General features: G+C 42.1%; 4 protein-coding genes across 11 annotated transcripts; 1 reads left to right on the top strand and 3 right to left on the bottom strand.

Annotated features, from left to right (window-relative positions):
- Positions 1-954: 954 nt before the first annotated feature.
- LOC108033324 (transcription factor atoh8) lies at positions 955-5996 on the top strand. 3 transcript variants are annotated; one of them, XM_050885316.1, is made up of 3 exons: positions 955-1321; positions 4077-4640; positions 4713-5996. In XM_050885316.1, exons 1-3 carry the CDS (start codon positions 1249-1251, stop codon positions 5090-5092), a joined length of 1017 nt encoding a protein of 338 aa, XP_050741273.1. In that variant the 5' UTR covers positions 955-1248; the 3' UTR covers positions 5093-5996. The 3 variants fall into 3 exon arrangements, with proteins under 3 accessions (XP_050741273.1, XP_016963102.1, XP_043950382.1); XM_017107613.3 differs by having other exon boundaries at positions 4077-5996; XM_044094447.2 differs by lacking the exon at positions 955-1321 and adding an exon at positions 2642-2727 and having other exon boundaries at positions 4077-5996.
- Positions 5997-13329: 7333 nt separating this feature from the next.
- LOC108033310 (galectin-9) lies at positions 13330-14783 on the bottom strand. The gene is made up of 2 exons (XM_017107587.3): positions 13522-14783; positions 13330-13465 (listed from the first exon to the last, which is right to left on the bottom strand). The coding sequence occupies exons 1-2, from the start codon at positions 14657-14659 to the stop codon at positions 13398-13400; spliced, it is 1206 nt and encodes a 401-aa protein (XP_016963076.1). The 5' UTR covers positions 14660-14783; the 3' UTR covers positions 13330-13397.
- A 53-nt stretch (positions 14784-14836) lies between these two features.
- On the bottom strand, positions 14837-18614 carry LOC108033269 (galectin-9). 6 transcript variants are annotated; one of them, XM_050885738.1, is made up of 4 exons: positions 17908-18276; positions 17480-17843; positions 16098-16213; positions 14837-16039 (listed from the first exon to the last, which is right to left on the bottom strand). In XM_050885738.1, the coding sequence occupies exons 2-4, from the start codon at positions 17840-17842 to the stop codon at positions 15016-15018; spliced, it is 1503 nt and encodes a 500-aa protein (XP_050741695.1). In that variant the 5' UTR covers position 17843; positions 17908-18276; the 3' UTR covers positions 14837-15015. The 6 variants fall into 6 exon arrangements, with proteins under 6 accessions (XP_050741695.1, XP_050741697.1, XP_050741698.1 ...); XM_050885740.1 differs by lacking the exons at positions 17480-17843; positions 17908-18276 and adding exons at positions 16503-16663; positions 16741-17248; XM_050885741.1 differs by lacking the exons at positions 17480-17843; positions 17908-18276 and adding an exon at positions 18326-18614.
- A 222-nt stretch (positions 18615-18836) lies between these two features.
- Positions 18837-23413, bottom strand: LOC108033317 (uncharacterized). The gene is made up of 5 exons (XM_044093949.2): positions 23194-23413; positions 22677-22875; positions 22363-22494; positions 19871-22299; positions 18837-19806 (listed from the first exon to the last, which is right to left on the bottom strand). The coding sequence occupies exons 2-5, from the start codon at positions 22812-22814 to the stop codon at positions 19509-19511; spliced, it is 2997 nt and encodes a 998-aa protein (XP_043949884.1). The 5' UTR covers positions 22815-22875; positions 23194-23413; the 3' UTR covers positions 18837-19508.
- Positions 23414-24172: the final 759 nt, after the last annotated feature.

The raw sequence follows: 24172 nt of genomic DNA, 5'->3' as shown, positions 1-24172 counted from the left end.
AATATAATCCAAACTAAAAGTTTGGATTTTTAGGATTGAATATAAAGGGACATTCTTCTGGAACCAGCGACCCCTTTTATTAAAACAATTTTCAGTATAGAACTCTTTAAAATTGTAAGATATGTCAATATTTTTATGAGGCTTAGGTGATGTCCAATACGTCATTGTTATCATAAGCTATGTCTGTAGCAGATGATAGACGTGTGCTCAAATCAAAATGACGCATAGACCACCAGCTGCGTATAAACGGTCTGGTAAGGGATAGAGCAATAAAATCCTGATAAAATCCCCACCAAGTACATTCGAAGGGCATTGATAACACGTATTGTACCTGTGCGTAATGTTCTCCGATGCAAAATATTTGAAACAAGAGTTTATCCAACTAACATTGTTGATACGATGACAGGATAATATAATGTGTTTGTAACTAATAAAAACCTTCCGCAAGTTACCACCTCCACAGGAGACTGATAGAAATGGAAAAACCAACACTAAACAGCAATACCATCCAATTAATATGTAAAATATGGAAACTCTAAGTCGCAAGTGAATGAAGCTTTTCATTCATAAAACTAATGATATGGCTGTCAAACATGCTCGACCGAAAACAGTTTCGAATAATAGTGTTGCGAACTGTTGCATGCGAAGTGTGTATGTAGTATGTATTATTAATAAACATTTTGAGTGCCTATCGCCAAATCTGTTTTTTCGCTATGTAAACCATATTTTTAGATTTAAAAACTCGAGTCAAAAACACAAAGCGCAACCAAAAGAAGTTGTATAGTTAAAAGTCTGTCATAATAGATACATTGGCAGGACCATCTACAATCTAACAACACAACCTTCAAAATAGCTGAACTAGCATCACTGACGACCGAACGCAGTTCGACCGCGTGCTGCTTTTAGCATGAAGCCGGCACACAGGCACCAGATACTTTCAATCCGTCAGATACTTTCGTCGGGAATGGTCGTTGTCCGGTCGGGCAAATTTAGAAAAAAACCGTGAAAATTTGTACATCAAAAAGAAAATTCTTACAAGTTAACGATTGTGCTGAAGTTCATGTACGTTTATATCGTTTTCCTAACCAAAGTAAAAGTGCACATGATACAAAACCACATAACTGTTCCGTGAGATATCAATAAGTCTTTGCAAATAAATTTCTAAAACTTACGGCAAAGCATTGTTGAAACCCCAATTTTGGATTACGCGCTCCCTTCTAACGCTCTTGGATTTCCGTCATTGCGATTATGGCGAATGCCACCCCAGAAAAACTTTACATGCAATTAAGTGCATCGGAACTAGCGGCCATTATTATGAAAGGTGAGTTCAGTGCATGCAGCAAAGACAATTCCACCTGTTGTCCGCGAACTGTGTAGCGCTTGAAAGGAAGTATTGGCAAATGTTTACTTAATATAGAGAGCCTATGCTGCTTTATCTGTATTCGTTGTATTATTCTTATCATTCCCCCAAAATAATTGGTTCACCTAAAAAAGCGAGGACCGGGACAAACTGAGTTCTTAAATAAAAAAGGCAGCTGGGCCAATGTCATGTAGCAAAAAGGATTCGCTCAACACAACTGAGGACAAATATTTGTAGTGGGGGAGATGCCGTCCAGAGGATTCAAAGCTCGCACTGACTCAGACGATGCAGCATAATCATAAAAGTAGCAGTCTTTTGAGGGTGGCACTTTAGATACAGACAGATACGTAAACAACGCCAACTATTTGTCGCCACCGTACTTCAGCTTTCGGTTTGGGGGGCATATGTCAGCCAGGCACTTTGCGAGCTATAGCGAATTCGGGACGGCGATGTCGCCAGACATATTGGCAAATTGTCTGTTTGTGAAGCTGGAGAGTGCCAGTTGGCCTCGGCGATGTGTATCCTTTTTCACCACCGCCTGTTTACTGAAATAGCGTTCGAGGAGGGGAGTTCGCCCCTTCCCATACTCTTCTGCTGGCACTACCTCCACTACTGTAATTTATCTATTGTCAATAACCACCGTTTCAAAGTGATTAGTCTGAAGTGGTCAAATTTTGATGCAATTTTTGAATTTTCTGTGTTTGTAGCTTTATAGGTCTACCTTTTCCAAGCATAAGGGTAGCCGTTTGAAGTGGGGTAACATATTAGTATTTTTTGGCCACGGACAAGAATCCTTGACCAAGTGTGCTACAATACTGCATCATCTGGTTCAGTGGCTGCGATTCATTCATAAAAGTGATGCGTCATTTTACTACAATATACACCATATAGTCGCTATAACATACTTACATTTAAGTACGTACGAGTATATGCACAGGCTTTGATAAGAATGAGGCTTCCCACACAGGGAACGCTTCCCAGTGGACCGACCGCCATCCAAAAGCCGCCTATGATGATAACCTTTCGTTGACTTCTGGCGTGAATATGGGATTTTCTGATGCCTCTGACAGTTAATGTCTGCCGCTTTTAAGTAGGTTTTAGCTGATTTTCACAGGAGGGCATTCATTCTTGGAAAAAAAGGCAATTAACGGGGACACCGTTGCCAATTTCAAAGCAGAAGTTTCAGGACTGGATTTAAGACCAGAAGACGGATCAGATGCATTAAAACAAAATTACTTTTGCGACTTCTAAAGGGTAGAAAAACAAAATTTAGAACGGAGCCCTAATCCACAAAGGACACCTATTTCCCGGGGACAGCGTACACGTATTAACTTGGACCTCTAACTCTCATCATTCCTACATGAAAGGTATGGCACAAGAAATTATTGTTGGGGGAATGTATATGACGGTAACAATGTATCCGTCTTGCACAGGTGTTTTGGCCCAGACGATGCCAGTGACGACGACGGCTCAAAAGTAAACATTTGTCTAAATATAAATTATATTGCTGAATATAAGAACCGTTCAAGACGAGGGATGGAGCTGGGGCTATAACACTGCTGTTATTTGTACAGCCTGATTTCGTGGCCGCAATGTCAGTCAGTTCGGTTAGAATTTCGTTTCGTTGTTTATCTATCTAAAATTAGAAAAGATAGCAGAATATTGTGCCTTTAAATAGTTGAGTAAACATGCAAAAAGCGTACCTTCCGTAAAATGTGTATTATTTGAATGTCCGCATCGGCTCAGCTAGGAGGAGAACAAATTTACTCATAGCATTTATGTATAAAGGTGCAAATAGGCTTCAGTTCGTGTGTGGAAGCAAAGTGTGGTAATGATATTCAAACTCAATAATAAATAATTATTGTAGGCTTGTCGGCAATCGGCAATATACTTACACACAAATGAAGTGACAGATGTTTCAGCCGAGCACTAGTACGGGAAAACTCTAAATTGCAAAACGGAAAAGCACACAATTAAGTTGGGTGAATTGACAGCTGCTACTGTAATTAGCTGTTGGACACACTACTACTTTTTCACCTCTTAAGTCATCGAAACTCGTGTGTAAATGTATCCTGGCACATTTACTCATTTGCACTAAGTTTGCGCACTTGAAGTTGTAATCGCGAAAAAAGACACGTATGTATGTGTGCCTGCTTGTTTGTTTTGTGATTTTATAAATTGCTAAGCGGGTTGTTGGCTCCTGGTGCAGTGGCTGACTGCTGCTGAACTTGAACTGACTTTATTCGCCAGACGCGAAATAAATTACTTTTAACAAGTAAGCCGCGTTTAAACACTGTAATACCTGTGGAGGTCAGTGGTAAACTGACGGGAAACAGGTTTCATTTTCGAGATCAATGCATAATTTCACTTTACGTCTTCATACGCATTTACTGATGGATTTCGGTGTAGTGTAAAAGGATAGTGGGTATTATTAAAACTTTAGGCGAGGGACTAATAGCTTCACATACGTCAACACTACGTCAGTCTATTTTTGAATTTAGCAGCTTGTAATAATAACAAATTATTGTTGCGATTTAGTAGTTATTGAAATTTGAAAAGCCGAAGGGGTGTCGCACCAAGGCAGTCCGAGCCCTATTCGGCGAGTTTGTTCCGCGAAAACGGGGGTTTTTTGAATTCGCTAATACAAAACTAACCGGTTCAGCGTTATACGTCACAGATAGAAGACCACTAACTCTTTATTTTTTGTTATTTTTAGATTCACCCAATTCCAACGACCGTGATGCGGGTTTTTGTTCCGCCAGTTCGGAAAGCGAAGGCGGAGACGACCTGGCCGTCGAGCACGCGCGCAGTGGCAGTCCCAACATCGGGCCAAAAGGAACAGACGACTCGGCGGACTCCAAGCCCATAGCACTCATCCGCAACAAACGCAAGAGCACGGAACCCTCCAAGGTCGTGGGCTTGACGACTACTCCGTCTAGCTCCACGTCTGGCCCTTCGGCCAATGCGACTATGAATGCGACCGGTCCTCTTAAAAAACGCATTCGATACACCTCTTCTGCTGATTCGGCGGTGGTGCTGACACCTCCAGCAATAGAGTCTCCGCCGCCCATCAGTTGTTTGCCTTCCACGTTGAGCTTGGAGCACGAAATGATGCCGAACCCGGCCCACATATTTGTCCGCCACCCGGGAGTAACTACCCTTCACCGACCCTTTGCTGCCGATCCCGAACAGCTAGAACCACTCGCATTAGTGACGAAGAAGAAGCAATCTGTTGACAACGCGGCGTCAAAAGCGGATATGACCTCCAACCTCATGAATGGTAAGCAGCCAGCTGCCAAAAAGACGTTGCAAAAAAAGGCGCCAAAGGTATCCACCTTATCAACAATGCTAGACGCAAGTCTCAGCGACGAGGATCTGTGCAAGCCGGGACTGGCATCTGACATGCCGCGACCTCACCAGCATCAGCGCAATTACAAGAACATGACGAGGGAGCGCCGCATCGAGGCAAACGCTCGGGAGCGGACCCGTGTCCACACCATTTCCGCCGCCTACGAGACGCTCCGCCAAGCGGTTCCAGCCTATGCTAGCACTCAGAAACTATCAAAGCTCTCCGTGCTACGGGTGGCCTGCTCCTATATCCTGACCCTGAGCAGAATGGCTGGCGAGGACTACAGCGCCGATCAATCTGAGCCGTCCATTGCCGAGTGCCTGGAAGCCGTGACATCTACCATACAAACCGAAGGCAAGGTGAAGCGGAAGAAAGAGGAGTGATCTGTTCAGTTGGGTCGACAAAGACATTTTAAAAGACTAAATGCGACTGATACTGCTGCTGTTACAAATAATCAAGTGTGCTTGAGCTTAGGCTAATCCTGCATACAGCATTCCTAACCACACGCTCTGAGTCCTAAGCGCTAGTTGAGGTCACAAGTGGCCAAATAGCTTTAAAAGTTTTCAAGGCTTTTCTTAGTTATACAAACCAGATAAGTTTTAAGTAGAGGGGAAATCGATAATGCGCAAACTTAACTTTTTGAGTATGCAAGCATACATATTGTAATATATATTGATATTTTTAGATTTAAATACCAGCGATGTGATCCTAATTTAAAATCGCTTTTTACTGGAACATGTTAGGGAGTACAAATAGTCACCAATACATTGAAAAGACAATAATCGTTATCTTTAAACTTAAAATGACAATAAGCTAACTCTTTAAATATAGCTTAAATGTTTCAAAAAGATTTTTGTTATAAACAGGACTCTTATTCTAATATTCGTACACTTGCACACAAATATAAAATTATAAGAGAAACTTTGCCAAAATGGATTAATTTTACTATACTTTAAGATAGAATATGAGTAAATATATATTTTTACATGTACCTTTAAATAAAACCCTTCTGAAAAGATAGTTAGTTACAAGCAATAACAATTGGTTCAGTTTTTAATGGTAATAGTTATGAATGAGAACAAACTGTAGTAACAAAAAATTTATTTTCTTTCGCTGTCGACCATCTACCTACGGAAATAAATGAAAAACCTGAAATAATTCAGTTTGTGTAAATAATAGACTTTTACTCAAAAATTGTAATCTCATGGTTTTATATTAAAAGATATATGTATACATACGCTAAGTGCCATAAAAGCAGAAAATATACAAATCTGACTGTCCAGAAAATGTATTTTAATATGGATTGGGACCTGAGGTGGTCGCAAAAGACGGGTTCTGTTTGGGGTTGACGTTTAGCCATTAGTCACCTGGGTGCTAGTGCACCGAACATTGCAATCAAGCACGAAAACCAAATAGAGGTGACGGCGTTAAGGGGTACTTTATGTCTGTACATTGAGTAATCTTATCGTTCGCAACAAGCTATTTGGTGGTATTATAACTCAACAGGTGCGCACAGAACGGCAGGCGATCGATTCAAGTACACCTGACCGCATCCGCGTTATCATAAAAGCGTTTTGGCACACCACAGTCCTCTTATCGGCTGAGGTTCAGAAATATATTTGTCAGCTTATCTAGCAGGCACAAAGTTTACCGATATCGCAGTTAACATAGTGCATGAGCACCCATGACGTATCCAAAACGACACAGCACAGTTAGCTATGCAAATGACCACCAAAGTGCCTGCATCTAGTTGACCCAGTGCAATATCCAGCACAAATTACATCAGCTTAGAATCCTATAGAAAACAGGTTAATAACAGCAATTTCTGATCAGCATATAATGATTTAAGCATAGGCGTTATTCAACGGAAACCAGGTGGTGCAGCTTGCACTTGTTTTTATACACTTATTCAACCACTCGCATATCCATATTTATATAGATCTGAAAGTGTTGTTTAATTCATAAAATCGTTGGTAAAAAAGCGTTGAAATAATACCAACACGCCTTATCAACTGTTTCATTTTGAAATGTAAGGTAATAAAATAATGCGAATCATCCAATGATTGAGAGTATGATTCAGCAAATCAACATTAATAAAAAGAATCTTTTAACATATCTATATGTTTTATAAATGCAGTGGAGCATCAAACTGCCAAAAACTTGTGTTTCGTATTTCTGATGAGGAAAAAAACTTTTGGACTTCATCTCCGAAACAATGAAGGAATAAATGTAACGAATGTAAACAAATTTTTGTTTACATTCGTCATAAATAAGCTTTATGTTTATTCTGTTTTGAGCCTAATTTTAGTAGCATTCAGCTCTGATAACAGATTGATTATACTATCATAAAAGTATTGGGTTTACCTTCAATTTATTTGAATTTTCACACAGCACTTTGCCCAGGCTGACGTAAATACCGGTGTCTATTACAATAACGACGTACTCCGACAAGGTGGTACGTAGGAATTTTGTCTATGAAGTATCTATAAAGTAAACTAAATTAAACACATATACTATATCAAAAAGTAGGGTAAGCGAGAAATTTTGCTGCCTAACTTGGAAGTTTACTAAAATTACTTTCTGATTGTTATATAAAGGGTAATAAAATAATGTAAAATTACTTACTTCATATGGGTTTTCTAAATGTTTTAACATACAACGATATTGCCTAAAAACATAGACTACAAATTGAAAGCTAAATAATGCTTCATCATCCAATGATGATCAGAAAATAATTAAATAAGGTAAAGCACGCATATGAAATAGGACTCGTCTAATTTATATTTTACTGATGCACCGACTGTAAGGTTTAGCATCTTGGCAGCCGAGGAACATTAAAGAAATTGCCATCTGCTAACGGCTGGAACTGGAACGGGGGACGGCCTAATCTGACTTCTGGTGCCAAAGTAGAAATTAGCATTTGTGTAAATAGAAATGGAAAAGAAAACTTTTGTACGCCGGTGCATCACATGTCGTGACGAGATGTTGTTTTAGTCGAAGCAAACTGAAAAATTGTTGCGCAAATATTGGCTTTAATATCGTCTAAAAATACCTCCAATTGTAGTTGCAGCTTTAAGTTATAGCAGACTTCAAATATTGTCGCACCTGTCACAGGTGTGGGCAACGTCTACTTCGGGGCGGTTGCCAGTTGCGCGTGTGCCTCCAACGGTTTGGTGCGAGGGTGAGCCGAACTACGTATCGTCTTGGCATCACATGCTGAGCAACAGGCGTGATCTTTTCATTAAATATGCGTAAAAATTAGCACGAGCGATGCTGCTTGGACTAATTTGATAATTAACCAAAAATTTACTACTTGTTATAAAGGTAAGGCTAAAAATAGAAGCCGGCTGCCTTTTTGTTTACATGCTAAATCGCTTGGTGTTAGGTTTTTGTAGATTGTGGCTATTTTAAGCGCTTCCATTCGGCAGTTAATGTGATCCTTTCTTAAGTAGATTAATGGTAACGGTAGGTAAAACGTAATTTTGCATTTGTGATTTGGTCCCCGGGAGGAAGAGTCGATCTAACCAGAAACTCTGATTTCATTGATTGACTTTTTCTTAGTTTATCAGTAGAGAGTAAAATAATTATGTGTTTTAATGCGCAATGCACTATTAGTAGGGTCTTTTAACGGGTTAATATCTTAGAAGATTTGTATACAGCCTGCAACTTTCAGAAAGAACTGCAAAGTTCACTTGGCTGAGTGAAAAGTGTGAGGTTAAGAAAAAGTGTGATACGTTGTGTGTGTCTGTACATACACACGTCGGGCACACACGCGCACACGATTGGTTGGCGCCTAGATTGCAAGGCACAAGTGACAATTTTAAAATAAAACCAGACTGGCGGGCTTGTGGCAGTGCCATAGTGTGCCATAGTTGACCAAGCCAAAACGCAAAAAAATAAAACAAAGGAAAGGAAGGAAAGCTATTAGGCGACACGGCGCGACAGACACTCTTTATTGCATGCCAAAAGTATGTCTAGCAATTGTCGAGTAAAATATTTAAAATTAACTTATCACATACATGTATGCGAAGAACTCGAATCGTATATTCATAAGGACATATTAATGCATTGATTAACCGGGCGAGGTCTGCCACGAGGTGGAACTAACCTACGCAAATTCGCGTGTTTCGTTGAAATATGACCCAGTTCCCGTTGACTAATCATTGTCCACATGCTCCTCACGGAACTTCGCTGACTGTGGCGGCCAATTATCACGTAATTCGCTGTACCTTAAGAACAGCCGCCTGTCTGCGATTGTTTGTTGTTATTTCGAGTGCATAATTGACGCGGTAGACAAGAATTTAAATTGGCAGAGAGGCGATGGGTGCGCAGACGCTGAAGCGAAGGTACCACCATAGTTGGTAGTGTTGGCGGCGTCAATCTTGCAATGCGTAAGTGTCGCTTGGCGCCAGACTTCGAAACGATGCATTTGTTCATATCTAATAAGCGATGATTTGTTTAAATTTCAACCCATCTTTGATAAGGAGCGTCACACGGTTAACATCTTGATTAACCAAAATGGACAGGGAAGAGTTACTAAAGCCGCTTTTTTATACATAGGCACGATCACCTAAAATTATATTTTAAACTTACTCGTAGCTTACCCCGAAAGGAGGAGAAAAGAAAGCTAAATACTTTTTATCCTTCATGTGATCAAGGACAGACATTGGATTCCACTGTTTTCCTGCGCTGAAAACTGCGGCTTTAAAAAAAAACCTCCTTGCATAGGCGTACAAAAATGTGTTGGGCGCCTGGCGCAAGTTAATAGAGTCGCAAAATTGCTTGTAGACATTTTGGACCCCTTTTCGGCATTCATCGTATTCTTTCTTGACTTTTTCTGTTTGACTTGTTTACTCGATTGCATGATAGAATTTTAAAGGCATAAAACTGTTCTACATACCAATACATATTTCCAAATTTGGTGTTATTTGGTTTGAACACGAAACGTTAAAATATGATTTCCCTTAATTATACCCTTAAAGAAGAACAAAAAGGGCAACTCAAGGCGCGCTAGTATGGGATACTGAAAGATTCAGAAAACATCACAACTCATATTTCCATTTTAGAAGAAAGTTTGGCTCTGAAGACAAAGTTGAGCCCGTTTAACTTTTGATATCTTAAGCTAAAACAGTTTGCCCAATAAATCAATCAGTACAGTGAAAATGACACAGTACCGTATAACAATGTGACGTAGCTTATTTGCACAACAAATTTAAATTGAATGTATTTCCACTGCTGCCATCTGTGTCCACTTGCATTCGCACCCTAACCCATACCATTTTAGATATCTAAGGCATGCGCAATAAATTGGCGCCAGGATGGCCATATGTCTACGCAATATGCCCTGCTGGACCCACTCATAATCTCACTCCCACTTGTCTGACTATTCTGGCCAAATGTGTCACACTAAAAAGAGAATGTGTATGTATTTCCAAGCATACACAAAACAGGGCTTCAAGAGATTTGGGGGTCCTATTTGTATGTATGTGGTCCTTATAAGGGAGATGTCCTTATGTCTAGCAACAATTTGTTTGTTTCCTGCCCCTTCGCCCTTAATTATTTCAACTAAAATGTCGTTTAGTGGTGAATTCTTTATGCAAAACTGAGGTATATTTTTTAATCCAAGTCAAATCCAGTAGCCAGTAATAGCTTGTAAAAACACCTTAAGATGGTAAGAAAGGTGGACTATCAGCTTCAAAGTTAGATAATATGTCTAACTTTTATTCCTCGCCCTTAGAAGGCTGTTTAGTGCCACTCCAACGTGTTCTTAATATTCTGTAGTATTGGCTGGCACCAATTAAATTACTGAAATTTTGGTATTTCAATGAGCTTCGAAAAGTTAAAGACGTTCTTTATAAAAGAAAAAAGTAGCAAAGAACCAGACGCCGACGCCGCCGGCTGCCGGTGGATGGCATGGCAACGAACACCGAAAAAGGATGCGAAGGAACGATGTGTCCAACTACCATATAAAAATATGCAATCAAACGAGTGTAAGATTGATCTCGGGCGATATTCTGAGAAATCGAGAGCCGGTGCTCCAGTCTGATCGTGGGTCCCTTAGTTGGCGGAGCACACAATCAAACATGCCGGTATAAATACAACATGCTTAAAGCAGGAACGAGGGTTCAAAATGTCTGTTTGGAAAAATAACCTGCATCTTCCCATTTAGCGAATTTCTCGCTGACAGCAATGGGCAAGGACAGTCTTAGTAAAGCTTGCATGTAAATTAATATTGTTATGTTTTTATAACCCGCTCGGCTTTATAACTAAATATTAAAAATGTTTATAAAAAATATTATGAGAAGTTTTCACTGCCAAACACTGTGTTTGAGTTCGGTATAGCTATAAATAAATTCTGTCCTTCCATTCTTGAGGTGTCCTCCTTACCCGGGGTCCACATAAATGGCTACCGTCCTTTCTTTGGTATGTAATTGATTTTGACAGTGCGAACTCGCATTGACACTGCCGCGCGATCAGTAAGTGTGAATCCATGGGATTAGCCCATACACATGATAATAAACACAATGCACTGCAAACTGGGCAAAAAGTGATTGATTTCGCGGACTTCTTTCGAATGGCGTCGTCCGCAGTCCAAGTTCCATACAAATGTCCACGCACCAATTTTTCGATGACTTCGTTTTTGGACGGTTTGCAATTCGGCCTGCCGGGCAACGAGCATTAAGCTTCGCTGGATGCTTACGTCGAATACGAAACGGGTTGCATTCCGTTGACCATTTCAAACAATTGGCAGTGGCAGCTGCTGTGGCAAGCCCAAAGACACAGGAAAACCGAGGGGAAGCAGGAGGAGCAGAGGACAAAACCTCAATTGAGGTTTAATTTAGAATGTACCCAGGCTACCGCACTGCGGAGCCATTGATTGCAGTGTTCTGTGTGACACGAGTACACATTCGGAATATTGATAAGCCTTACTCATTTTGCGCCTGCCTGGCTAATCGGCGTAGGCCGGCGAGGACAACATCTTGTTGTAAATTGGTGCGAATGCATTTGTTTCCATTTACTTCTCAGCTCAGTACTGACCGCCTGCCCAAATTTGTGTTATTTGATTGGTCTCGTTTGGTCGGTAAATGTTCAATCGGAATTATTAAACCAAGAGCGTAGCAAGGACTTTTTTTTAGAGGAGAAAGGGGGTTGGAAAATTCATCAAAGGTGGGAGACCAAAAGTGAATTTAAAATTATTTTATAAGCTAACCTACATTCACAACTAAGGTTAATCAACTAATTTTACAATAGATTAACGTTAATAAAATAAATTCGGTTCAAAAACTAAAACATTTTTTGATGAAAAATATTTCCCAAACCTAGTGGTTAATAAAATATTGAATTATTTTACGTTAGGCAGCTAATTTCCAATATCAATGAGGAATGACTGCCATCAAATCCCTATGCTCACGCATTAAAAAAGCTGCCCTTTTTCGCAACTCAAAAGGATCAATTCTAAAGATCGAAAGCCGCAAAACGTTTTTGAAGCAATTACGGTATCCGAGGGCGAATACCTAATTTTTGTTTTGATTAAAGACCCACCCAGAGTTGAACAAATTTTTGCACGCAACTTGCCGTCAATTTAAAAATAACTCAGGCATCCATATACAAATTGTATTAATATATACGTAAAAGAAATGTCTTAAAATTAAAACTTTTTTAATGATAAATTTAAAAAAAAAACAGTGTATAAAACAAACAATGTAATTATATTTGTCTTAAATAATACATTTCAGACTAATTAGGAAGTATACCACGGTAATAGCTTCTTTTGAATACTTAGACATTAACTAAAAATGTAAATTTGGTAACAATTAAGGAAAAAGTGGGATGTACATACATATTTTATTTAGTAAAAGTTCTACAATTTTACCAGTTTTTATAAAAAAAAAACAAGCTTTCTCTAAGAAACAAAATGATGTGAAATTAGTATTCGTTTATGGATCGAATTTTTTTAATGGCGCAACCAAGATATAACTATTTTGATGCAAACGCCACATGGTCTTTTAGTAATCCACTTTATAAGCAATATGGTCCAAGGCATGCGTGACACGTACAAACTTGAACAATAAATAATATTTTTTTCTTTCCAGACGGTTTTTAACTTCCTTTGGCGAGCCTTGGGAAAAATAGCAGACCTGACGTTTTCGGCTTGGTGCTTTTTGCCGGCCATGACAAAACAATGTCAACTGTCTTAAGAAACACATGTAGACATAAACGTCAATTGAGGACAGCCTTTCCAGCAACGACTCTGGTAGTACGGCCATACAGTGTCCTTAATCGATTATCATTTTTAATAATCAGTTTCCGAGGCCCTTCAAGGGGCCTGAGCCAGTGGACTGGAGTCTGCTTTTGGAAGCGGAGACTTCTTTTGCTATCCGCGCTGCTTATGGGCAGACGAGCACTTGACGTCGACATTACATTGACATTTATGAGATGAAGTGCTGCGCGGGGCCCTAGGCCTGAACTCCAGGGCGCATAGTTATTTTAATTGCAGAAATACTGGGTGCATCCGTATGTGTTCAGTAAAGATGAAATCGAAAATCTACGTTTGGATACAACACTGGCTCTAAAAGTGCGGCTATTGGCTGAGACTTCCCATAAATTTGTAAAACAAGTATTTCGACAGTTTTGATTTGCGAAGTGTCTTATTAATTAATCTACACAGAGAATATGACATAATTAACGTTATATTTCAAGTTGTGGGATTTCAGTGCGCTTCCAGGCATTTATAGCACGTTCCATAGCAGTACGTCCTAAAAAAAATTGTAATTGTGAGTCGATGAATCAATTTTGCGAAACTTGTAACTACCTTTTGTTATTTTCATAACGTTGCTTCCCTCGATGACTACTTCCCAAAGCTTTATATCCCCACGAATATTCACAATATCAACACGATCTGGCTTCATTTGATACTTGAAGTGAAACAAGGACCTGTTGTTTACAAACAGCTCGTAATAGGTATCTCGGCATACAACTACTATGACAAAGGCGCCGCCTGGTCTGAGACTTGTATTTAAGCGCGACACTGTACAGTTTACCCACTCACCATTTAAATACGCACGCCGAGTAATTATAGCCTTACCGACTTTGTCGTGCCTACTTCGCAAGAAGCATGGGCTAAAATAGAACGACACTGTGGGCTGGGGCCAAATTTCCTGTCCTTTCTGAAACGCAATACTGAATCTTTGGGGCATCAAACGTACCCGACCTTCGATTCGAAGCGCACGTCCTTCTACGAGGGCCACATCTTCCAAGAGCTTTCCATAAAAGGGAAGGGGTAGGCTCGGCTGGTACAGGTACTTCTTAGATGACATCTTTGCTAAAGATGATAAGACCTTCCATTCGGTTTCCATGTTCTCTTCATCCCGGAAACTTTTTGTTAAATGTGGAATGGGCTGTGGCAGTGAGTGGGTTAGGCGTATAGGGTACTCGGACACAAAGTATGTGTCAATAACAATATCGGAGACATCGCCCAGCACGTCGACAGCTTCCAACCAACGATATGGCATTCGGTGAATATATTTCGCAAAATGATATCCATTCACTGAAATGAAGAAGCACTCCTCAGTAAGTAAGACTTGCATCCAAAAAGACTTTCCACGGTTTAGTTGAAACGTAAGATATGATGAGTTCTCCTCGGGGCCCCACTTTCCCTTAAGGCGTGAATTTCGTGTAATATAGTTTTGGGGAAGCCGTGACCCTATTTGAAGCAGCACATCGCAGTCCTCGCATGTTTCACTTCCTTGTTTTGTGAGAAAGTCGATGGCAAAATGCTCGCATGCACTTAGTATCATTCCATGAAAGACGAAACACAATCCCGGCCTGGGACATTGAATCACCTTAAAGTGTTTCCGTCGATGTGCCGCTGACCGCTCTTCATAGAACAGGGACATAGCATCCATGGCCCGCCTGAGGGCTACGGTGCCAGCTCCTGGGTAAACGCTCATAAATTGGCTTATTTCCGACGTCTGTGTGTTATTGAAAAAATTAGTTTTGTACAAGACAGTAATAAAATAAAAAAGGATAACATATTAAGCTTGAAACATAAATTGACGTTATGGGAAACGCAACTGTGCTGGTTATAAGGTTAAACCAAAAAGTAGATTTAAATAAGTACACACAGCTTACAATAATAGAAACCGGGTAATATCCCCGTAACTTTAATTGACACAAAATATTACATTGTTTAGAAATTATGAAAAACAGCAGCCTATCACTTAATTATTGTCGCTTAATTACTGAGAAAACAAGAACAAAGAAATAAAACCATTTACGTTGGTTGTTGATGCCTAGTCACAGTTAACTAATACTCATCAGTGTACAAAGGGTTGTGATAGACGCGTACATTTTTGCCCTTAACCAGGGGATTCTGTTCCAGCGTTACATTCCACAGCTTCACATCTCCTTGTATATAGACGGTATCCACCAACGAAGGGCTGACCTTATACTTGAAATCTGTCATAAACTGCCGATTTACATACACCTCATAGGAGTTTTTGGTGCACACAATGACCAAACTGAAAGGTCTGCCGGGACGAAAGTTTGTGTCAAACTCCGAACGTTCCTCTTGTGCCCAACTTCCGTCAAACCAGGCATTTCGACACACCACCGCCTTGCCTATGGCACCGCTGCTCGCTTTCGAAAAGCGTGGATTGAGGTGGAATGCTACGACTGGATGCGGCCAAATGTCCTGCCCCTTTTGTAAGTTTATGTAGAAGGAGTGTGGGAGCAGGCGCACTCGCCCTTCAATTTTCAGACATCGACCTTCGACCAAAGAATTTGGCGGCAGTGCTCCATAGTAGGGCAAGGTAAGCCCAAAGTCATTTGAACTGTGGGTACTCTTGGGCGAACTTTCCGACTGTGTGGTCGGCGCGCCAATAAGGCACCACTCATGAGGTATTTTGACAGTTTCCTCTACACTGGCGTCAATTTCATCAATCTCGTCGTTTATATGGAGCTCAATGTTTTTCGCCCCCGACTCGGGTAAGCGTTGAGGATAGTTTAAGACCAAAGTTCGCTGCATTTCCACGTTGCCAACATCTCCTTTGACTTCCAGAATGCTGACATTCCTATAAGGAATGCGATGAGCGTACGTTGCAAAATGCTGACCGTTTACCGATATCATATAGCAGGCCTCAGTAACAAGCACTTGAATAGAAAACTTATCGCCGCGAGTAAGAAGGAAGGGCAATGCCGAGGAGACTTCCTCGCTGCCCCATATATCCTGTACTTTGGTGTTACGGACAATATAGTTTTGTGGCAAACGCGGATTAATGTGAAGCGCCACATCTCGAGTCTCGTTGTTGTGAACAAGATTGATGGAGAACCTGAGGGGGTAGGCAAAAGGTTTATAATAATCGTCATACACTTGTTTATTAAGCTTACCTCTCACAATTTACCGCTAGACTTCCAGTAACGGTAAAACTGACCCCTTCGCTCAATTGGCCAATTTGATCGTTGAAGTACTTTGGCACTGGATCTGCGTAGTCGTAAAATGAGGCCTATAATGTGCAATGTGCATTAAAATATAATACACCCAGTTTTGTCTTTTTACAGTAGTGGAGGATTGCCTCGCCAGTTCATGGTAAATGTCAAGGAAAGACAACATTTTTGAAACTCCAAACAGTTTAAAATATAGAAAAGCAAGGGCCTACTGACGTATTAGGCTAACATCGTGTACGGCGCTACTTCAAGTTCAAACTAAATTGATAAATACACGCACGTACGATACTTTTTTTGACTTCTTAAACAAGACCAAAACCAACACTAATGTTTTCACTTCATGCTTACCTCATTCAAGCCACCATTTTTCGCCGGAGGACAACAGCAAAGCAATTTCTCACACAAAACCCTAAGGCACATTTTATAACTTCAGTAGTATTTAAAAATATCCAAGAACTATGTAAAGGAAATCCCGTCTTATGAAAAGTATGGATTTTTATATCGCAGACCTGGGCTTGTTTGGGGGAACGATATTTTGTGTTACACAGTAAATAATGATTCAACATCGTCCTTGCTCATTACATGCCTCACCGTACATCGAACATTAAAAACACTCTCGAGCTAAGGCACTGCGCAAGTAAATAATATACTCTCAGTGTCTTTGTTTTATCAGTTGTGGAATATACATCTTTGCGTCTACGAAAACCTGCCTACAATCTTCCGAAACTCGGAAAAATAAATATAAAAGGTTGTCTACCAAATTAGTTTGGGTAAAGAGCCTGATATTTCGACGTTGTTATTATTTTTCGATGTCGTTCGCGAATGATTCGCTCGAAGAGAATTGAAACTACACCGCTATGACAACGCCGAAAGCTCTTTGAACTCGTACAACAAAAGTCGCTGTATACTGCACCGACTCTGAACAGATGGGCAAACAACTATATACAAATACAAGGCGCTTGAGCCGCTGATTCAGCTTGTGTCGAGCTTATCGCTTAGGAAGAATGTGTCAATAACACTGGATAATTACGGAAAACTGCCTATGTTCAGGCTTGCCTCGACTGGAAGCCAAGCAAACCGAACAAGCGCGCCACCTTTTTGAACGGCGACTGTGTCGAACAGCTGTTAAAAGCTCCCAACAACGCGAAGCGTTGGAATTACTGGGGAGCACGCTAAATGTCAAAACAAAGACGCAGAAAGAGAGGCATGTGTACGAACATGTGAATGTGCTACTGCCTCCCCCAGCTCGAAAACTAGACAATATTTGGAAGCCAAGCACCCAGTTGATGACACAGCGACAGCGCTCGAGTGTTCCGATTACGTACTTTGAGTTCTTCTCCATCCACCACCTCGATGTCCCAGTCCAAAGGCGCTAGGTGTCGGCCCTCCGCCTGCTGGAATCTTGCGTGCAGCTCCCTCGCGGAGTCGTCGAAGGTTCTATCCGTGCATTCTGCACCCGCCTCAACGGCTGCAAAATCGATGTCCGTCCTCCGATGCATGGAGACGGAGTCACTCAGGGACTGACGCAACCAAAACTCGCGGCAGTGAAATCGAAACAGTTGCAAGCGGCGCTTGATGCGGTAATAGTTTAAACTTCGCTCGATGTTGAAGGCGTTGTGCCACAGCGCATCTGACAGATCGACGAGCTCGCGTACAGAGTGGCAGGCCAGGAGTATTATCGCCGTCATACTAACAAATTAAACATGGGGTTACCGATTTTACCCGATGCAGATGCGATTCTGGGCAAGCTTACGCTCTCTGGCTCTCTCGCTCTCCGCGTGGAATTCAGCGCGTACTGATGAACGAGATGTGATGATACTGACAGTGTGGTATTCCTGACGCCAATTACGTGTGCCTATAGCGGGTGCTTGTGCCCGGACTGTTCTGAATTTGGTTTTATGCGGAGGCCACCGGGCCATAGCTCAAAACTTTTTATCGACCCCAAAATAGCTTTTTCGATTTTGATAACGTGCGTTGTTTGCGCGTACAAATGTAGCGGTGCGTGGGTGCCTGTATATATGGCACAAATACATAGCTTCTTCACATATGTAGGTATCTCTATATCAGTACAGGCGTTCGCCTGCCAGCTTCGATAACGGCCTTGGGCGATTCGTCACCAATAATGAACCATAAACCTGGCGAATCACCAGAGCGAATTTCCAGAAACTTACATCCTCGTCCTTGAACCTCTGATAGGACTCGTCCTCGCCACGTTTTCTTTTCCCGCAGCAGCAACTCATCGTGACCCCGGGGGCTAAGTGATTTCGGAAGAGTGGAGCCGATCAGCTTTGCAATATCTCAGCTCTTATCAGACGGTCACCGAAGCAATTGTTCACCGATAAGCCTAATAAACAATCCCAAGCTGGAGGCTAATACTTAAATTAAAAATTAAAAGCGTATAACACTTCCTTCTTTCTTAGAATTAGTGGGAAAGTTAAGGCTAAAAATATTTAGCTTTGCTCAATTCTAACAACCGCTTCCCGTCGCGAGGCTTTTTGAACTGATATTTTGCTTTGCACATTCTCATCAAATCAAATGACTCGGTTGAGTCAGACACCACGGTGTGAATGAGTACATTCGTAAACATACATTCGTATGTACATCAGCATGAACATCTCTGTCTTTTGACGGAATACACTAAATGTTCTGTTCATATTGCAAGTTATTAATTTGTCCCCCTAGTTAGAAAAAGATATATTTTTTATTTGTTTCAGCGCAAAGAAATAAAGGAAAAGAAACATTTTTCAAATGGGGCCCATTTTCTTACGTAAAATCAGTTTATGGACTGCAAACATGAAAAACATGTGTAACATCAAGAAAAGAATTCTTCAGTGGTTATCATTACATATGTACATTGTTGTAAAGCTCTGTCCGAATTGGTAATCGACATGGACGGCTTGAAATCAAAATTATTATTTAAGCTAAGCTGCTTATGTAAAATACCATTGCGTTTAAACCACAAAACTTATCCTTTCAAATATTTTCCGATCAGCTTTCTAAAGAGCATATTTTAGCTTTTAAGTTTACAGTGTATAGACTACATTGTATAAATACAAAAATTCAAGAAGTACGTTAGTGCAGGATAATTTTCAGATATACATATTTAGACGTATCTCAGAACTTTTACATTTTCAAATAGTTTTACTATTCTGAACTCTGTACGGTTTGTGAACTCCAGAAACGGCTAATGTAAGGATAATATAACTAAAATAGTTTTAAATTTGCGTGTACATTGTACACAGTTAAACTTGTATCATAAAGGGACTTAAGCTATGTATTTTAAATTTTTTCCAAATTAAGTCCACATATTTTATACGTGAAGTAAAATCCGATTTGCTTTTGGCAAACAATATTTCAACGCTGCCGTGTTGAGCGCGTTCCCATGGCATGCTGTGATTTAGGAGATGGTCCCTTATAATACTTCGACAACGTTTTACTGGTGCGCGTCGGACGATTGCTGCTGCTGCTGCTGCTACTCCGTTCCGAAGCTTTTTCAGCATCTGTCTTCAATGGCAAGTCGTCATCTTCATCCCACCTATTGGTTTTTTTTTCTTCATCGCCAGAATCTTCTACTGTAGCATCTGTCTTTGATTTGCGACTTCGGCGGTTTCGAGATGAGGAAGAACTAACATCAGTCCGTTCTGACTTGTCTCTGAAATTTGGTAAGGAATTAAAGAATTAAAATGCAATTACACATAATAACATGTTCAACTCACTCCTTAACGGAAATCTTGCTTTCTTCCCCAACTTTTGACCCACGACTCAGCAAAGCAAGCTCTCGTTCAGCAATGGCTTTCTTATGCTCATCCGCGGATTCTGCCGCGCTTAGCTTAGTCGTAGAATCAGCTAGCTGCTTTACAGGTTCTTCATGCTTGCCACGCTTTAGTTGGCGCTGTTGCTCCTGAGCCTGTTTTATAGAGCGTTTCAGCGCGCTTCTAAGGGTATCGCGCGAGCTCTCAGGCGCTACGTCCTTTCCAAGCTGAGGGAGACCGATTGCCTCCAAAAGCTTCTGCCCGAGTACAGCCTTTACTTCCGACTTGCGATTGGTCACCGAGCCTGCTTTGCTATCATCACTACCCTCGCTGGCTCCATTATCTAAGGCCGTCTCAGCAACTTTTGGAAGTTCTTCCGCACTTGTGGAAATAGCGTTGGGGTCGAATGTGGCTTCTGGAACAGTACTTGTGGGTGCTTGGGAAGGTTCACTCGAAGATTTTTTAATGGCCGATTCCTCCTCGGAAATAATTTTCTTTGATTGCCCTGATACAATTGCTTTTGTACTTGGACATACATCTTTCGGATTTTTTATACTAGAAAGTTCGCCCTCCTTACGCGCTGTGGATTCAGATTTCTTTAAAGACTGAATGATAGCCTTGCGCCTTTTAAAATTTTGTCGTGGTCCTGTAGTTATAGCTGATTGGGATTGCTGCGAAAAGCAGTCGTTCTCGACGTATTCCGCAGTCTGTGGATCAGTTTCTAATGGAGGTTGTGGCTCGACTAGTACAATATCTTCCAAATTAACTACGCTGGCTGAAGCACTACGACGCCGACGGAACGCCTCGTTATGCGCGTCGGTTGGATTTGATATAAATTGTGAAATGCGAGCTGCATTTGAACTTGACACTGACGTTATTGTGCTCGACATATCCCCAGCCGATAATTCGCGAACACGCATTTTTCGTTGGTGACGTTTTACTGTTGAAACGCTAACTGCCTTTTTGTGTCGCAGGGGCGGAGTCTCCTGCTCCGTAGGACTGGAAGGCACTAACTGAACCGACGTTTCTGGTGGCAGTTTGTAAGGCATTGCGCTGGACAAATCAGCCAGCTTTAGTACGTCTTTTGCAGCCTGCAAGGAAGTGGTCGTGGATGTTGACGCAATAGCCAAAGAACGAGAAGGCTGATCTTGTGGCTGAACCACCGGCAGCATGGGGGCCAAGTACGGACCCAAAAGTTGTGTGAGATCCGTATCCTGTAATAGGTTGTTATCAGACATAATAACAGCAAACTTTGAACTTTTTAAACGAGTCATTTGCTCGTCGCAATTTTCTGCTGTGACTGGCCACTTTAGTGCCTTGAGAATCAGCATCAACAAGTCTGGGTCCCTTATAACGCTTCCAAGGGAAATTGCATCAGTGAGGCTTTTTACAATGGGCATCGATTTTGTCGGGGATAAAGCTTGCGAGTCAACCGATGAAGTTAAGTCAAGTGTCGCCGAAATGGTCTTATTTCCACTTGGCATAGCTTTCTTCAACTTTGGCGGAGCCGTTTGAACCGCAAATTCTTCATCGTCTCGTTTCTTCTTTGGAGCAGCAAAAATCATGTGCTCCGGCAGCGCTTCTTCCACCGAAGGCTCCCCTCCATATTGAGGCACCATGGTAGTTGTAACCAGTGGCCTAATATCATCGACAGGATTCCTATCCTGCGCCGACTTAAGCAAAGACACCTGTCCGCTTCGCATAGCTTTAATGTTGTTCAGTGTATTTTTCAGATTTCTACTTTTCTGCTGAAACACATTACTGGCCAGATTGGGCAATCCTGCGAGGCCTACGTTAGAAGTGGGAGAAACGGATGGTGTGGTCACATTTCTGGTGTCCGCTCGGTTACTGGTCCCGGTTTTGTCGTCCTTTCCAGCCACAGACACGCTGCCTGTAATGCGCCCATGTGTCTGAATGAAGTTAATTACTCCTGCCGGAGATAGGTTTGTGTCTGGAGTCTTCTTCGAGACATTTGAAGGTAATGCCTCGAAATTTAGAGGCACCAATGAGGGAACATGCTGCATAGAACGCTGCGCTATCGACATTGGAGCCGAGCCGTACCGAGTATCCAAAAAAACGCTGTTGCGTCGTCCTGGCACTGTTGGGCTCTTAACTGCTCCGGGAGCTCTGCCAATGCCAGAGCATAAGGATGCAGTTCCCAAGGGGTTTTCTCGATGTGTCTCCCTGGCATTGCTAGCCACCACAGGCTCTGCATTCGGGCGACCGCCCGCCTGGGGCTTGGACACTGTGATGGTGGTCTCCGGCACCCGGCTCAGCATGATGGGACGGAATTCATCAGTATGTGTTTGGTTTTCTTCGACCAGGGATGGAATTTGGGGGGCTGGTGGTGGCACGCTTATCCGAGCGGCAGCTGCTTCCCGTGCATTCTTTGGCTGAAAATTAGAATCGGTGGTGAGCTTTAGGGTTTCAAAGCGAAAGACAAAGGTTTAGTTTACCAATGTGCTTAGTAGAAAGTCGCGGAACACGAGCTGAGTGTGTTTGGCTATATTCGAGAGTGATGCCGTGGCCTCCACCTGTCGGTAGCAGGACTTGCAAAGCACCTTGGGTAGGGGATCGTCCTCAGCCACCTGAAATTGACCGTATGGGATCGTAAGTCTGCCAGCTGATTCAACTGAGACCGGGCAGCTTAATTGTTCAAGTTTTGCGCTCAGTGGTGACCTCCAGGGCTGGGGTGCAGAGGTTTTGGTATTTTCCAGGGCCCGTACTAAATTAGCCGTAGCGCGATCAAGCCTCCTTTCCATTTACTTACATTTAAGTAGAGGTGTCTCGAGATTTTATCCTTTAGGCCCTGTGTCTTGAAAATAAACACACTCTCGACCACGGAATTGGTTTTGCTCTTCGTGTTGGCCGCGCAAATGCGGCACAAGTGCTCGAACTGGGCATCCATGCTCGGAGTCCCACGCTGCGCCTTGGGTCCCCGAAATCACAGCTCCACACGCAACATGGCGCTGCCAAAAAACGAATTGCATTTGTTAAAAGCTCCCACGGTTGCGGGGTAAATCGCGCGCTGCGTTCACGCCGAGTCCACACACACTGCCATCTGTAATGCAGCTTGCCTTGCACACACTTCGCTTCACAAAATGTACATTTGCAGTGCGAATTTGAGAAAGTCGTCGCCTCTGAGAGCGCGCAAAACAAATGGCAGAGTGGGAAACAAATAATAACAAACTGTAACTGTAACTGTATTGAATTGAACATTGAAGGCAAAGAGCGCAAGTCCGCAGCGGAGAGAGAGGAACAGAGACTGATCGCGCTCTCAAACTCACATTTTGCTTTCTTCTTTTCACGTTGTCCGCACTCGCTATGCTACGATTTTGAGGAAAATGTGTTTTCCCCTGAAACTCTTTGTTTCAATACTTTTCAGGCGTGTTTCAGTTGCGCCGAACCTCTACAATAGCGGTCCGGAGCAGTGCAGTAGCTCTGTTCACTTGAAATAGACTTTTGCCACACCGATTTCACCAGCACTTGCGTTGCGACGAGAAAACGAAATAAAACTGAGCGAAACAAACGTTGCTGCCGTTTGCCATTACACTCACCACCCACCCATACTAGTGCACTCCCGCACGCACACAGTTACGCGCCGACGTCTTACTGTACTCTTCCTCTTCTCTGCTCTCGCCTCACCTACGTTGTTCGTTGGCCGGCAATGGTGTGCGTGCTGCCTGATTGTTGCTTGTATTGCACACCTACACGATTTTTGTTTCTGTTTTTGAGCGCTGGTGCGTGTGTGTGAGCGCCTGGTGTCCGTCTGTTTCATGGCGCACAGCCAGTTTTCCGCTCTATCCATGTGGCCTTAATGGCGTATTTGTATTCGTTTGGTTTTTCTTTCTACCAGTTTTTTTTCGGTACCCCGGGTCTTTCGGGTCTACGAAAAATATGCTCCAGGCTTTGGTATTGCAAGCTTTTGAAAACGTTTCATTTTGGCTGCATTTGTTCGGCTCACTGCTTATCAACCGGCGATACGTCTCTAATCACATTACCGAGAACTAATGGGTACTCGGCAGTCGATTTGTCTGACCGCAGCACTCTTCTCACATACACCAAACTAGTTGTCGTTCTGTTTGCGAGTGTTGGTTGTGGGGTGTGTGTGTGATTCGCCTTGGTGCTTGTGCCTCTGATCTTTCTTCTCCTTTTGTAGCTATTTCCTTGCGCTATCGCAATACACTTTTTCCCGCATGTATGTACATATGTATGTACATTCTACATATTCGAGTGTGCAGAGAAATGTTTTACGCCAAAGCGAGG

The sequence above is a fragment of the Drosophila biarmipes genome, chromosome 2L (genome assembly GCF_025231255.1).
Source record: "Drosophila biarmipes strain raj3 chromosome 2L, RU_DBia_V1.1, whole genome shotgun sequence".
NCBI classification, from domain to species: Eukaryota; Metazoa; Arthropoda; class Insecta; order Diptera; family Drosophilidae; genus Drosophila; species Drosophila biarmipes.
The sequence above is the reverse complement of the archived record's forward strand: the minus strand, read 5'-3'. Positions and strand labels throughout refer to the sequence as shown.